This window comes from Rhinopithecus roxellana, chromosome 13, assembly GCF_007565055.1.
Source record: "Rhinopithecus roxellana isolate Shanxi Qingling chromosome 13, ASM756505v1, whole genome shotgun sequence".
NCBI lineage: Eukaryota > Metazoa > Chordata > Mammalia > Primates > Cercopithecidae > Rhinopithecus > Rhinopithecus roxellana.
The window spans coordinates 100,759,970-100,773,887 of NC_044561.1; the positions used below are offsets into that span (position 1 = coordinate 100,759,970).

The 13,918-nt window shown below is 50.3% G+C and overlaps 2 protein-coding genes across 6 annotated transcripts in view; one reads left to right on the forward strand and one right to left on the reverse strand.

Moving 5' to 3' along the window:
* Window positions 1-7,464, reverse strand: part of VPS16 (VPS16 core subunit of CORVET and HOPS complexes) — a 33,211-nt gene extending 25,747 nt beyond the window's left edge. For all 3 annotated transcript variants that reach the window (XR_004052919.1, XM_030915902.1, XM_010378995.2), the window contains exon 1: window positions 7,340-7,464. Coding sequence is in view for 2 of the 3 variants with exons in the window: in XM_030915902.1 (XP_030771762.1) it covers window positions 7,340-7,392 (53 nt within the window). In the remaining variant the exon portion in view is untranslated. The remainder of the gene's footprint in view (window positions 1-7,339) is intronic.
* Window positions 7,465-7,480: 16 nt separating this feature from the next.
* Window positions 7,481-12,854, forward strand: PCED1A (PC-esterase domain containing 1A). 3 transcript variants are annotated; one of them, XM_010378993.2, is made up of 8 exons: window positions 7,481-7,957; window positions 8,235-8,379; window positions 8,902-8,981; window positions 9,091-9,329; window positions 9,429-9,579; window positions 9,697-9,943; window positions 11,854-12,129; window positions 12,459-12,854. In XM_010378993.2, the coding sequence occupies exons 2-8, from the start codon at window positions 8,256-8,258 to the stop codon at window positions 12,704-12,706; spliced, it is 1,365 nt and encodes a 454-aa protein (XP_010377295.1). In that variant the 5' UTR covers window positions 7,481-7,957; window positions 8,235-8,255; the 3' UTR covers window positions 12,707-12,854. The 3 variants fall into 3 exon arrangements, with proteins under 3 accessions (XP_010377295.1, XP_030771775.1, XP_030771773.1); XM_030915915.1 differs by having other exon boundaries at window positions 7,527-7,957; window positions 9,823-9,943; XM_030915913.1 differs by having other exon boundaries at window positions 7,837-7,957; window positions 8,149-8,379.
* The last annotated feature ends 1,064 nt before the right edge of the window (window positions 12,855-13,918 follow it).

The following is a 13,918-nucleotide window of genomic DNA, read 5'->3' on the forward strand; positions in this document are numbered from 1 at the left end:
GCCTGTGGATGTGTAGCAGTCCCAATCTGCCTACTGTGTGAACCTCATGGCAGTGCTCATCAGCCTGGGTACATGTACAGAGGTGGTGAGAGGCTGGTGCACTGGAAGGTGGTTCTGCACCATACAGGTGTAATCAAAGGACAAAGGATCAAGGTTGTTAGGAAAAGGGCAAGAAAAAAACTGAAGCAACTGACTGTGGCTACACTCTAAGGGGGGCAGAGAGGGAAACATCTACAGAAGGGGGTTCTGCATGTAGAAAGCAAGAGAACAGAGGGCTCCATGAATGAGGATCCTAAGGAGGTCGAAGGATGGGTATATCATGGGGAGGTATTAGAGTATGGGTGTAGACAGGAGCTTATGGTAAGAGAGGGGGCGGGGCCAGGCACAGTGGCTCACACCTGTAAATCCCAGCACTTTGGGAGGCCAAGACAGGCGGATCACAAAGTCAGGAGAAAGAGACCATCCTTGCCAACATGATGAAACCCCATCTCTACTAAAAATACAAAAGTAAACTGGGTGTGGTGGCGCATGCCTGTAATCCTAGCTACTCAGGAGGCTGAGGCAGGAGATTTGCTTGAATCCGGGAGGCGGAGGTTGCAGTGAGCCAAGATCACGCCACTGCACTCCAGCCCGGCGACAGAGCAAGAGTCCGTCTCAAAAAAAAAAAAAAAAAAAAAAAGAGAGAGAAAAAGAGGGGGCAGTTTGAATTTAGCATTTCAGAGGTAGAGCAGTTCTAGATGAGCACAAGGGTCGGGTGGGATCCAGGGAAGGGGTAGGTGAGATGGATAAAATCACTTGAGTAGAGGTCATAGAACCATGAAGCCAGGTGGTCACTTAAGTCACCCTGGAAGGTGGCAGGAGCTGGGATGCCTAGGAGGCTGTGGGCTAAAACAATAATCAGGGAGTAATGCAGTTGGTCAAGGACGTCAGCAGCGACACAGACCAGGTGGGAAGGAGGCACAATGGAGCCCCTAAAGGGGTACAAAAGTAAAGGTCAGGGAGTGAAGAGCAATAATGTATGGACCACCTCCTGAAGCCTTACAGGCAAAGTGGGTTTCTAGAGGACAGTGAGGTGACTCAAACTGTGCCTGGAGGGTAGCACAGGGTATGGATGGGCAGAGTGAAGGGCAGCTTCTCAGAAAAGCCTAAGGGTAAGGACTCTGTGAGGAGAGGCCACACCCTTAGTGAGGAAGGCCAGCCCCATCTTTCTCTTCCACTCCTGGGTCCCAGAAGTGGAAATCTCAGCAGTAGTAAATGGACCTTGGAATAGAATACCAGGAAATCGTTAAATCTAATGATTTAGTTAGGTACTGGTAGTCTCAATTCCAGTCCCCTGCTGGAAATAGTGAGGGAATTCCTGTGGCAGGGAGGCTGAACTGCTGGAGAAGCATGGTCTACTGGGGTGTGAGAAGACCCTTGAGTGAAAATAGATGATCTCTAGCCTGTCCAAGCTAAGATATCAGACCATTAAGGAGGAAGATGCATGTTAGATATAATCTGGTTGCCTTGGGGTATAATCCAGTAATTCCCAAATCCCAGGCCCTAAAGAGAGTTCACTGTCACTCCTGCAATCCCTTGTTTCCAGCCTGTCTCAAGAACATATACTACTAAAGAACTCCTAGGAATTGTTGCTGGGAATGTAAAATGGTACATCAGCTGCTATGGAAAAAAATAAACACAGAATTACCATATGATCCAGCAATTCCACTTCTGGATATATACTCAAAATAATTAAAAGCAGAGTACAGAGGCTGGACACAGTGGCTTATGCCTATAATCCCAGCACTTTGGGAGGCCGAGGCAGGCAGATCACCTGAGGTCAGGAGCTCGAAACCAGCCTGGTCAACATAGTGAAACCCCATTTCTATTAAAAATACAAAAATTAGCCAGGTGCAGTGGTGGGCACCTGTAATCCCAGCTACTCAGGAGTCTGAGGCAGGAGAATCACTTGAACCCGGGAGGCAGACGTTGCAGTGAGCCAAGATCACGCACTACACTCCAGCCTGGGCGACAGAGCAAGACTCCATCTAAAAAAAAAAAAAAAAAAAAGTGGAGTACAGAAAATATTTAAGAGATATTTGTAGACCCACATTCATAGCAGATTATTCACAAGTAGCCAAGGGCTACCAGCAACCCAAGTGTCCATGGAAAGATGAAATGGATAAGCAAAATGTGGTATATGCATACAATGGAATGTTATTCAGCCTCAAAAAGAAAGAAAATTCTGACACATGCTATAACATGGATAAACCTTGAAAATATTATGCTAAGTAAAATAAACCAGTCACAGGAAGATAAGTTCTGTATGACTCCACTTACATAAGGAGTCTAGAGTAGTCAAATTCCGAGACAGAAAATAGAATGGTGGTTGCCATGGGCTGGAGGGAGGAAGACTTGGGAGGTTGTTTGAGGGTATAGAATTTCAGTTTTGCAAGATGAAAATGTTCTGGAGACTGGTTGCACAACAACGTGAATAAACTTAACACTACTAAAGGGTACACTCAAAAACGGTTAAGATAGTAAATTTTATATCATGTATATTTAACCACATTTTTTTTTAATGTTCATTTTTTTTCAGCCTCCCAAGTAGCTGGGATTACATGTGCGTGCCACTACACACTGCTGATTTTTTTTGAAAAAAAGTTCGTGTTTATATATCCAAAAAAAATTGAAACAAAAATGTAACTACTTAAATAGTTGCCCTCCCTTCTAAAAATAATTTCAGGAGTATATAATGTATCTTAAGTCTCCTTTCTTTTACCGTAAGATGCTTCTTAGTACCTGAAACTCAATGTATTTAGAACCAGCTCACCTTCTTCCCTGCCAAACTCACTCCTCCTTTCTCATGATTTTATTTAAGCCCTAAATTCAAGTCATCCTTGATTCCTTGCTCTCCTTCCTCCCCACCAAGTGCAATCATTACGAATTCCTTCCACTTTACCTCTTAAATCTCTCAGATCGGCCCCTTCTCTCCACCTCCAACATCACCACCCCTAGCACTGGCCATCCTCAACTTCTTCCTGGTCTGTTCCATCAGGCTCCTAACCATCTCCCTTGTTTCCATTTTGCTTGTTCCTTCCATCTTTTCCCCACTATTGCCTACAAAAGGAACTTAAAACACACACACACACACATCTCTTGCAAATCCAATTACATCAATCTTTTGTTAAGATCCTTTAATTGAGGCTTCCCATCATTCTTCAGATAATGGTGGTCTACATGTCCCTGCATGGCGTGACCCCTACATGACGGGCATCAACTTCATCCATGTCCTGTTCTTGTTGCCTACAGCACTCCAGCCACACTGGCTCTCTTTAGGTCACTGTGTATGCCTCAGTCATTCCTGCCTCAAGACTTTTGTGTATATGCTCTTCTCCACCTCCATCCCACTTCCTGCACCTAAATCTACTCATCCCCTGGATAGGGTATTATTACTTCTTTTAGAGTATCTTCTCTACCTTTGACTCCCCGAGTCTGTGGCATGTTCTCTTAGGTTACTTGCTCCTATACCTCTCTTTATAGTGATTATGATCAAACAAATACTGAGTGATTATCAACTGTCTCACCTGCTGGCTGTAAGCTCTATGAGGGCAGGCAGAACCCTTCCCCATCTGTTTTATTTTACTGGCTCAGCCTGACAAAGGGATGGAACAATTTAATTAATTAGATTAGCCCAAGTTGCATTTTTAGGATTAAAAAAATGGCTTGACTTCTGGAGTCCCATAAGAACTGGTCACCGTTTCTCCTCCATGCCTTCCCAAATTGAGTGAGTTCTCCAGAATATTACTTCCAATGCACAAGAATCCTGTCAGGCAAATAGGACTTGAAATGCAATGTCTGCCACCTGTTTATCATTCATTCACTGACTCAGACATGTATCGAGTCCTACCTATGCATAAAGCTATGCACACTGATGAACAAAACTAAGTGCTTGCTCTTAAAGCATTTCCACTCTGGTGGAAGAGGTGAAACATGCCCTTATATTTTTCTGTTAACCTCCCCACCCCCAAAACCGTATTTTTTAACAGGGGTCTAGAACCTGTTCGGGTTCAAAGCCTGACTCCACTACTCAATAGCTGTGTAACCTGGTCACTAGTTGTATAACCTGGCCTCTCTGTGCCTCGGCTTCCTCATCAGTAAGACGGTATCTACCTCATGGGATTGTAAGGCTTAAGTAAGTTAAAACACATAAATTACTTAGCATCATGTTTAGTACATAAGAAAGGCTCAATACCTGTTAGCAACTTAAAACATAAATATCCTCCCCAGCAAGCCTTAGACCCCTATTCCTTTCTGGCAGTACAGCACAGGTAAGAGTAGCTTAATCATTCAGGTTGTGTTTGTGGCATGCACCCAACACATACATTCTTTTAAAACCTTATTAAAATGTCAACAAAGCAAAGACTACATCTGATAAATAAGAGCTCTGTGGTAATGAGGTCACTGTCTGCAGTATTCTTTGATTTAATAAGCCTGGGTAGGCAACAAGTATCTTCAAAATAATACAAGTAAAGTTGATATTTTAAAAGTGAATGTCGTATCAACTAGCTGGTGTGTAAATACTAAACGATATGGCTACCTTTGTCAGCTGATTTCCCTTCTCCATAGAAACAAGTTGAAATAATTTCCTACTGATTTTATGGATTTTTAACAAAGTTTTTGCAATTTTTTCATATTGCACAGGCATATTTCTTTTTTTCTTTTTCCCCTGAGATGGAGTCTTGCTCTGTTGCCCAGGCAAGATTACAGTGGTGCGATCTTGGCTCACTGCAACCTCCACCTCCCAGGTTCAAGCAATTCTCCTGCCTCAGCTTCCCAAGTAGCTGGGACTACACGTGCATGCCACCACGCCCGGTAAATTTTTGTACTTCTAGTAGAGACAGGGTTTCATCATGTTGGCCAGGCTGATCTCAAACTCCTGACCTCGTGATCCGCCTGCCTTGGTCTCTCAAAGTGCTGGGATTACAGGTGTGAGCCACTGCGCTCGGCCAATTGCACAGGCATATTTATAAGAGAGAATTACAAATAAACAACAAATGCAACAGGTCTGTAAAAACTGCCACAGGGCACTTGTCTATCTAGGAAGTATATCACATTAGGTACCAAAAATTTAAAAGTTTTAATATGCCAATGAGAATGGTATATAGTTTCATTAGCACAAACAAATGTCTTCTATGTAAGACTGCCATGAATGTCTTTGTGATCTTTACTTGCCATCAATAAATATATACATATGTATATTTTTTGAGACAGAGTCTCGCTCTGTTGCCTGGACTGGAATTCAATGGCGCGATCTCAGCTCCCTGCAACCTCCGCCTCCCGGGTTCAAGCGATTCTCCTGCCTCAGCCTCCCAAGTACCTGGGATTACAAGCACCCGCCATCATGCCTGGCTAATTTTTGTAGAGATGGGGTTTCACCATGTTGGTTAGGCTGGTCTCAAACTCCTGACCTCTGGTGATTCGCCCACCTCGGACTCCCAAAGTGCTGGGATTACAGGCATGAGCCACTGTGCCCGGCCTAAAATAATTTTTTTTTTTTTTTTTTTTTTTTTTTTTGAGACGGAGTCTCGCTCTGTCGCCCAGGCTGGAGTGCAGTGGCCGGATCTCAGCTCACTGCAAGCTCCGCCTCCCGGGTCCACGCCATTCTCCTGCCTCAGCCTCCGGAGTAGCTGGGACTACAGGCGCCCGCCATCTCGCCCGGCTAATTTTTTGTATTTTTTAAGTGGAGACGGGGTTTCACTGTGTTAGCCAGGATGGTCTCGACCTCCTGACCTTGTGATCCGCCCGCCTCGGCCTCCCAAAGTGCTGGGATTACAGGCTTGAGCCACCGCGCCCGGCCTAAAATAATATTTTTAGTTTTTCAGAGGGAGTATGCTATGTTGCCCAGGCTGGAGTGCAGTGGCTATTCACAGGTGCTATCACTGGTCCCTACACCCTCAAACTTTTGGGCTCCAGTGATTCTCCTGCCTCAGCCTCTCCAGTAGCTGGGACTATAGGCACATGACACAAAGCTCGGCCCAATAAAATATTTTTTAAAAACTTTAATGGGCAATTATTGCATAGCAAGCACTGTTCTAAATATGCACTGGTCATAAAGAGAGGCAAGAAACATGCTTTTGGCCCAGCTCAGTGGCTCACGCCTATAATCCCAGTACTCTGGGAGGCCGAGGTGGATAGATTGCTTAAGGTCAGAAGTTCAAAACCAGCCTGGCCACCATGGTGAAATCCCAGCTCTACCAAAAAATACAAAAATTAGCCAGGTGTGGTGGCGGGAGCCTGTAGTCCCAGCCACTCGGGAGGCTGAGGCAGGAGAATCGCTTGAACCCAGGAGGCAGAGGTTGCAGTGAGTCGAGTGCCACTGCACTCCAGCCTGGGCGACAGAGCAAGACTGTTTTAAAAATATATATATATATATTTTCAGCCCTGAAGGAGCCTGGTTTAGCAGAAGAAACCTCTACAAATGTCGCCTAAACATACAAATAGGCCATACCTAACAGACCCTAGCACTAAGCCCAGTGAGGCCCACGGGATTCTATTGTGGGAGAATTAGGCACAGTTTGAAAAAGAACCCTTGAACTAAGTCCTGAAGGATGCGCAAAATTCTTCAGTGAGATAGAGAAATGGCAGTGTCCACAAAAACTGCAGACTGGTTGGGGCCTTGTAATTCTGCGCAGCTGGAACGCAAGGTTTGGGTAGGAGAGTGGTAGACGAGGGTGGACAAACAGGGGCGGCCTTATAGATAAATGTTCCACGAGAAGTTCGCAGTTTTTCCTAATTAGGGAAGCTATGGGAAAATCCTAATCTGGGTAGCGATGTAACGAGTTTACACTTCAGAAAGATCCGTGGTTTAGGACTCTACAACTCCCATGGGAAGGCTGCCCTAAGCCAGGGGTTCTCACTTCCGCTGTTCCGGGATTCACGGACTACTCGCCCCTTTTTCCCAGTCTTGGTCAGCACTGTTACCCCGCCCGCCGTGCGATCCCGCCCCCCTCGGAGCGCCCCTGTGGTCTGACTTCAGCAGCACTTTCCGGCAGGAGACTGGGCACTCGCTGTCACCCGCGAGCTGCCTCCCTCAACGAGATCTGAGCATCTTTCCAGAGGCTAACAGACCTGGGCTTCGGGGTGACCACTGTGCTTGACTCAGTGTCCTTTTCTGGAGCAGGGGAAGGCCCGGCTCCCTGCCCAAAGGCGGCTGTGCGCTAAGTGGCATACGCTCGAGAACAGCCGGCGCGGGCGGACCCCAGCGCCAGTAGTGACGGGGGCAAGCGCCGCCGGGAGACTCCAGCTCGCGGGCGAGCGGGGTAAGCCAGGCCGTGGGCGGGAGGACGGGGCAGCTCACCGGTAAAAAGCAGAGTCCCCGAGTGGGTTCCAGTTCGCCGTGTAGCAGTCCATAGCTGGTGCAAACGGCAGCTGGGAAGAGCCGAAGGGACACCCACCTAGAGCGGGCTCCAGGCCGGCACTTCCGCTTCCGCCCGTCCGGGTCACGTGGCGAGGCCGCCGCCGCGGCCATCACCACTGTGGGCAGCCTCACTTGGCCGCCGCCGCCGCGACCCCCGCCCGCAACTGGGCTTCGCGCCCGCCAAGTGGGCCCAGCCCTGGCTCCTGCACCCTGTGGCGGCCATCTCCATCGCCTTGCTTTCCCTTCGGGCACTGGGGGTCGCTCAGGGCGGGACATGGGTGAACGGAAGTGGAAGCTGTGAGCGTCGCAGCCCGAGGCGCTGAGGCCTGAGGCGCCGTCGGGGCCACCGCGACGCTCGCATGGAGAGCGCTGGGTGCTGGGCTGCGCACCGACGGCTAACCCGGACCCACGGTCTCTGCGGGGCGGGAGCTTTGCAGAACCGACTGGCCGACCGGGGAGCGGGAACATGAGGCTTGGCCAGGAGCCCGCTGCGGGCCAGGCGCGCGGTGCGCAGGCCTACCCGGGTCGCGGGTGAACACCGCGGAGCCCCGGGACCTGGTAATTGGCGCGAGCGGGCGCGCGCATGCGCGGGACGGCGGCGGGCACGTGGCGAGGCTCAGGGCGGCGCCGCGCGGGAAGCTCTGCAGTGCCCTGGAGGCCTGCTGGCTGGACGACCCTCTGCCTCTGATACCAAGTGTGACCAAGGCTGGCGCCACCATGGCTCTGCCGCTGTCACCTCCTCCCTTTAGCATTGAGCAGCCCCGGAGGGGCTAGCCCTGAGGCCGACCTGCCCTGAGTCCCCACCATCCTGTGGCTTAGTGGCCTCTCCCTGCAGCCTGTCGTTGTTGGTGGCGGCATGGTCTTCTGTCTGTCGAGCGAGGAACCGCGTCGCCCGCTACGAAGCGACATGGTCCACTTCCAGGCCTCAGAAGTCCAGCAGCTGCTACACAACAAGTTCGTGGTCATCTTGGGGGACTCCAGTGAGTGCCTCTTCTAGGGTGACGCTTCCAGTCCCACACCTTGCTGCCTGTTCAGTGTGTCTGGATCATTTGTCTCCATCTCACATCTCCTGTCTGTCCTCTGGTCTGTTCTCCTCCAGTAGGTTTTCTCTTTTTATGTCCCACACATCTTCCACAGGTGTTCTGAAAGGTGTAATAACCTATGCACTTTTTAGCCCATCCTTGCTCAGCATTTCTCGCCCTGACAGCCCCCCATACTTTCCGTCATTAAAGCGTTGCATTGTGTAGTGTGTCTCCCGGGTGACTTGGCCGACTTAATTTCTGCCAGGTGATCTTGGGTCACTGTATACTGCTGGCCGGGAGGCACAGTGAACAGAGGCAATGCCAGGACTTTTTAACCTCATCTTTTCTCCTGCGTCTAAGTCAACACTCCACGGAGCTGGTGTTGGGCAGCTCAGCCCTGGGAAAATGGGATCCTAGACTTGGAAGGAGCTGGGGCAGGCTGAGGTCTGCCTCAGCCTTGGGATCTCTGTTTCCTCCCAGTTCAGCGGGCTGTGTACAAGGACCTGGTGCTCTTGCTCCAGAAAGACTCACTGCTCACAGCTGCCCAGCTGAAAGCCAAGGTGAGGGAAGCTTGGTGGCCATGTCAGTGGTGGGTGGGCACAGACCCTGGCCTGGCAGGGTTCTCCTCCCTGGCATGGGTCTGACCAGTAGGGTGGGGGGGGTGGGTAGGGGGAGCTGAGCTTTGAACAGGACCAGCTGGTGGCTGGGGGCCAGCTGGGCGAGCTACACAACGGGACACAGTACCGTGAGGTCCGCCAGTTCTGCTCGGGCTCTGGCCACCACCTTGTGCGCTTCTACTTCCTCACTCGTGTTTACTCCGAGTACCTTGAGGATGTTCTGGAAGAGCTGACATATGGACCTGCTCCAGACCTGGTGATCATCAACTCCTGCCTCTGGGATCTCTCCAGGTTGGGGCAAGGGAAAGGGAAATACCAGTTGGGGATGAAAGTATGGCTCAGAGGCTGTCTACCCCTGTGCTCTTGCCCACCCTGTGTGTTACCCAACAGATATGGTCGCTGCTCAATGGAGAGCTACCGCAAGAACCTGGAGCGGGTGTTTGTGCGCATGGACCAAGTATTGCCAGACTCCTGCCTGCTGGTGTGGAACATGGCGATGCCCCTCGGGGAGCGTATCACTGGGGGTTTCCTCCTGCCAGAGGCAAGTGACTGAGGCCCATCAGGACAAGAGATGGGACAGCAGGCTGGTAGATAGGACACCCTGCTTTCCGACCCTGCTTCATTCTGTGGCTCTTAGAGGGTGCACTTTCTCACTCAGCTCCAGCCCCTGGCAGGCTCCCTGCGGCGGGATGTGGTTGAAGGGAACTTCTACAGTGCTACGCTGGCTGGGGACCACTGCTTTGATGTCCTAGATCTCCACTTTCATTTCCGGCATGCGGTACAGCACCGTCATCGGGATGGTGTCCACTGGGACCAGCATGCACACCGCCACCTCTCACACCTGCTTCTGACCCACGTGGCTGACGCCTGGGGCGTGGAGCTGCCCAAGCGTGACTATCCCCCTGGTGAGCCCTACCATAAGTGGGGGGGTAGTGATGCACCGGGGCCCTCAGAGGACAGGGCTCAGAGCCAGACTGGGACAGAGCCACTCAAGGGAAGTAGAGGTCCCTTAAAGGACCCTTGTGTCTTTTGCATGCACCTTCCTCAACCCCTGAGGAGGGTTAGATCACCGGAACAATATTCTTGTCCAAGTTCCAGTTTTCTGCAGTCTGGCTGTGTAGTCCTTTCTGTGTGTTTGAAGGAGCTTATACAAGTATTGACCACATAAGGCAGCATGTTGCAAGAGTCCTACCCAACAGATTAACAGGAAAGAAATGGGGCATGGGTGTGAGGAGTGGAAAGACAGGAAGGGCCATCCGGGCAGTGTGACAGAAACAAGGAAGCCCACAGTTTGGGGGGTGGGGGTGCAGTCAGCTGGCAGGGTGTGGAACAGTTGTGTTGCATCGGGAAGGCCAGCCTTATGGACTTGGGCTCAATGGGCAGTGTTCTATAGGCTTCTTAATTCAGCCTCAGAGTCCCAGTGTGACTGGTGCAGCTTGGTGTAGCTCTCCTCTGTCCCCATCTCTGGGTCATTGGTGGAGGCTTCTGAGGGCCCCACTCCTCCTTGTTTTGAGGCACTGCTCCCCATCACATCTCAACTGTAACACTCTGCTGCAGAACCTCGGTTTCCATGTCAACGTCCCAGTCCCTGCATGCACACAAAGGGGGCACCATGGCTGATTGTCTCCATGGCTGCTTCTCTGCATCATGTCCTTAAAGGGCAAGTTTCCTGCTGCCCTTGTTGACAGCTCACCCCTTTCAGCCCCAGTGTCTAGCACAATTTCCCTGTACACAGTATCAACAGAATTGTATTTGTTGAATGGGAGGCACGAGTCATGTTAGAAGGCCGATTGTAGCAGCACAAGAGGATGTGGGGGCACAGAGAATCCAGGAATATGGTAGAACAGACCTGTAGCACTTGGTAGCCAGGAGTTGGAGCATCAGGGAAGTGAATTCAGATTTTAGTTAAACATCCCAATTTTCTTGTTTAGATGTAATAATTAATCCCCAGCAAATGACGGGATGCTCTGAAGGTTGTAAGGCTAGTTTTGATGGCATAGGCCTTTGAAATCCAATTTGGAGCTATAGAAGTTAGGGCCATGAAAAGGGAGAGTTGATTTGGGGTGGGAGGATGAGTCAGTAAGTTTGGTCACAGCAGATTTATTTGAGGTACGTTGGAAATACAGAGTAGGTTTGCAGTCATTGGTACCCAGCAGAGAGATTAAAACTGAGGGCACAATGGGAACTGAGGGAGACAGAATGATGCTCACACTTTGGATTGGCAGGAAAGAGGGGCTGTGGCGGAAACAAAAGGAGATGAGGGCAGGGGCACTTTTAGGAAGGACTGAGGCTACTGGCGATGTCACATGACTGTTGAGAAGAAGGGAATTTGTTAGCAAGTGGTTACATTTAGTAGGAAAAGTGTTGAGAGCATGAGTTTGGATTAAAAGAGGGAGTGAGCAATTGAGGAGGAAATGGAAATTGGGCAAAACATTCATTCTGGAAGTTCGGATGGTAAAGGGAAGTTGTTGGTGAAGGGAATAACAGGATCTTTATGTTTGGCTTATTTACTGGTCTATGGGGAGGAGGTGGGAGAGGAAAAAGTTAGATACAGGACCTGGGCAAACAAAAGAAGGCTCTGGAGGAAAGTGTGAGGTCAGAACAAAGGTAGGTCTGAGAGGTAAGAGAAAAGGAACACACCTTGGGCTCGGCCTGAAATGAGAGAGAATGAGGAAAACTGGGTAGAGGGCAAGGGTGCTCCAGCCTGGTGGCTCTGCTTTCCAAGAGGAAGGAATAGAGCGTTAGAAGTGTGGACGGCCAGAGTTCAGGGCAGCCTGGCTCCCAAGCCTACCTAAAACAACCATCCCATTCCTAGACCCGTGGATTGAGGACTGGGCAGAGATGAATCATCCATTCCAGGGAAGCCATAGGCAGACCCCAGCCTTCGGGGAGCACCTGGCCTTGCTCCCACCCCCACCCTCTCCTTTGCCCCCTCCCATGCCTCTTCCCTACCCACTTCCTCAGCCCTCGCCACCTCCCCTCTTCCCACCCCTGCCCCAGGATACCCCTTTTTTCCCAGGCCAGCCCTTCCCACCCCATGAATTCTTCAACTATAATCCAGTGGAGGACTTCTCGATGCCACCCCACTTAGGTAGGTGCCTCTGCAGCTCCCCTACCCTCTTGTACCTCCCCCTACCCAGCCTCCTATGCCTAGGTGAGCTGAGAGGAGTTGGGTAGCTCCTTGTGCCTCCAATACTGGGTTTGGTCACAGCAGTCCCTGAGTCTGAAACATCATCTGTAGGCTCATTAATCAGCTCACTGGTTGTCACCATTTCACCGTCTGAAGGTAGGGGAAGGGCTATCCCTTTTTTGTAGATAGGGAAACACAGAAGCTCACCTGGAGGACAAGAGTTGCTTGAAGGCAGAGCTGCACTCACTCTGGCCAGAAGCCAGCTCTTATAATGACTGGTTCTTTTGTAGGATGTGGCCCTGGAGTGAACTTTGTGCCTGGCCCTCTGCCACCTCCAATCCCTGGCCCTAATCCCCATGGTCAGCACTGGGGCCCAGTGGTCCATCGGGGGATGCCACGCTATGTTCCTAACAGCCCCTACCATGTGCGGAGAATGGGAGGGCCCTGCAGGCAGCGGCTCAGACACTCAGAGAGACTGATCCACACATACAAACTGGACAGACGGCCTCCTGCCCATTCGGGGACATGGCCTGGGTAGACTGGATCTTGGGCTGGGACTGGATGTGCCAATGGCCCTGCAGGGCCTGCCTGGCACCTCAGGTACTGGGCTAGGGTGTCTGCTATGCCTGGTATTGTTCTTGTCCATTGCTGTCACCAATAAAGGCATGGAAGAACAGAGTGACAAATTCCTGTGTGAAGTGGATATCCCAAACCATGATCTTAAGAGTGGGAGAGGTTGCATCTGGGCTTTGTCCGACATGGGGCCTTTGACCCCACACTATTTAGAAATCATTGAATGTGCCTTCCTGTCTCACTGATTTCTGCCCTCACCAGAACATGTATATTTAACAGATCCTGGACGGGTCCCCTATTGTCAGCACCTCTTTGAGATTGGGGAAAAATCAAGGGCTGAATGGAAATTGTCAATATTTTGTATGGAATTTTGGATCTGGCTAGTTTTTACCTGTACCTCCCAGTCTCATGCATTCATGTGTATATTCGTTATTCATCTACCCCTAAAGATATGAAGACGCATAACCTTATCTTGCATGATTCTTGGCACATATGGACACACAGTAAGTGGTTGGAATTAAACCAGAAACTCCCAAACTCAAGTGGGAGACGTATTCGAAACTTCTTTTTTTTTTTTTTTTTTTTTGAGATGGAGTCTCACTCAGGCTGGAGTTTAGTGGGGTGATCTCAGGTCACTGCAACCTCTGCCTCCTGGGTTCAAGCAATTCTCCTGCCTCAGCCTCCCAAGTAGCTGTGACTACAGGTGCACACCACCATGCCCAGCTAGTTTTTGTATTTTTAGTAGAGGGGATTTCACCATGTTGGCCAGGATGAGCCCCAACTCTTGACCTCGTGATCCGCCCACCTCAGCCTCCCAAAGTGCTGGGATTACAGGTGTGAGCCACCGCTCCTGGCCTCTATTTAAAACTTCTAACTTGGTTGATGAGATAATGCAGTGGAAGGAAAGAGAACACAGACCATCCTCTTTGGTTCTGGTGGTGAGACAGAAAAGGAGCTGAGGGAGACAAAATCCAAGGTGGGTGCTGGGGTGGGGTGGTGGTAGAGAGGCTGTTTTAAGTTCCATGCAGAAGTTAAAACCAGGGAGGTACAGGATTTCAGCTTTAACAGGTAGTCTTGATCCTAGGTTCATGAACCTACAGAGAACGTCAGTAGAGTGTGAGCTAAAATGTGGGGTGGTGTGAGGGATGGAGCGTGGCAGTGGACTGATAAGTGATGT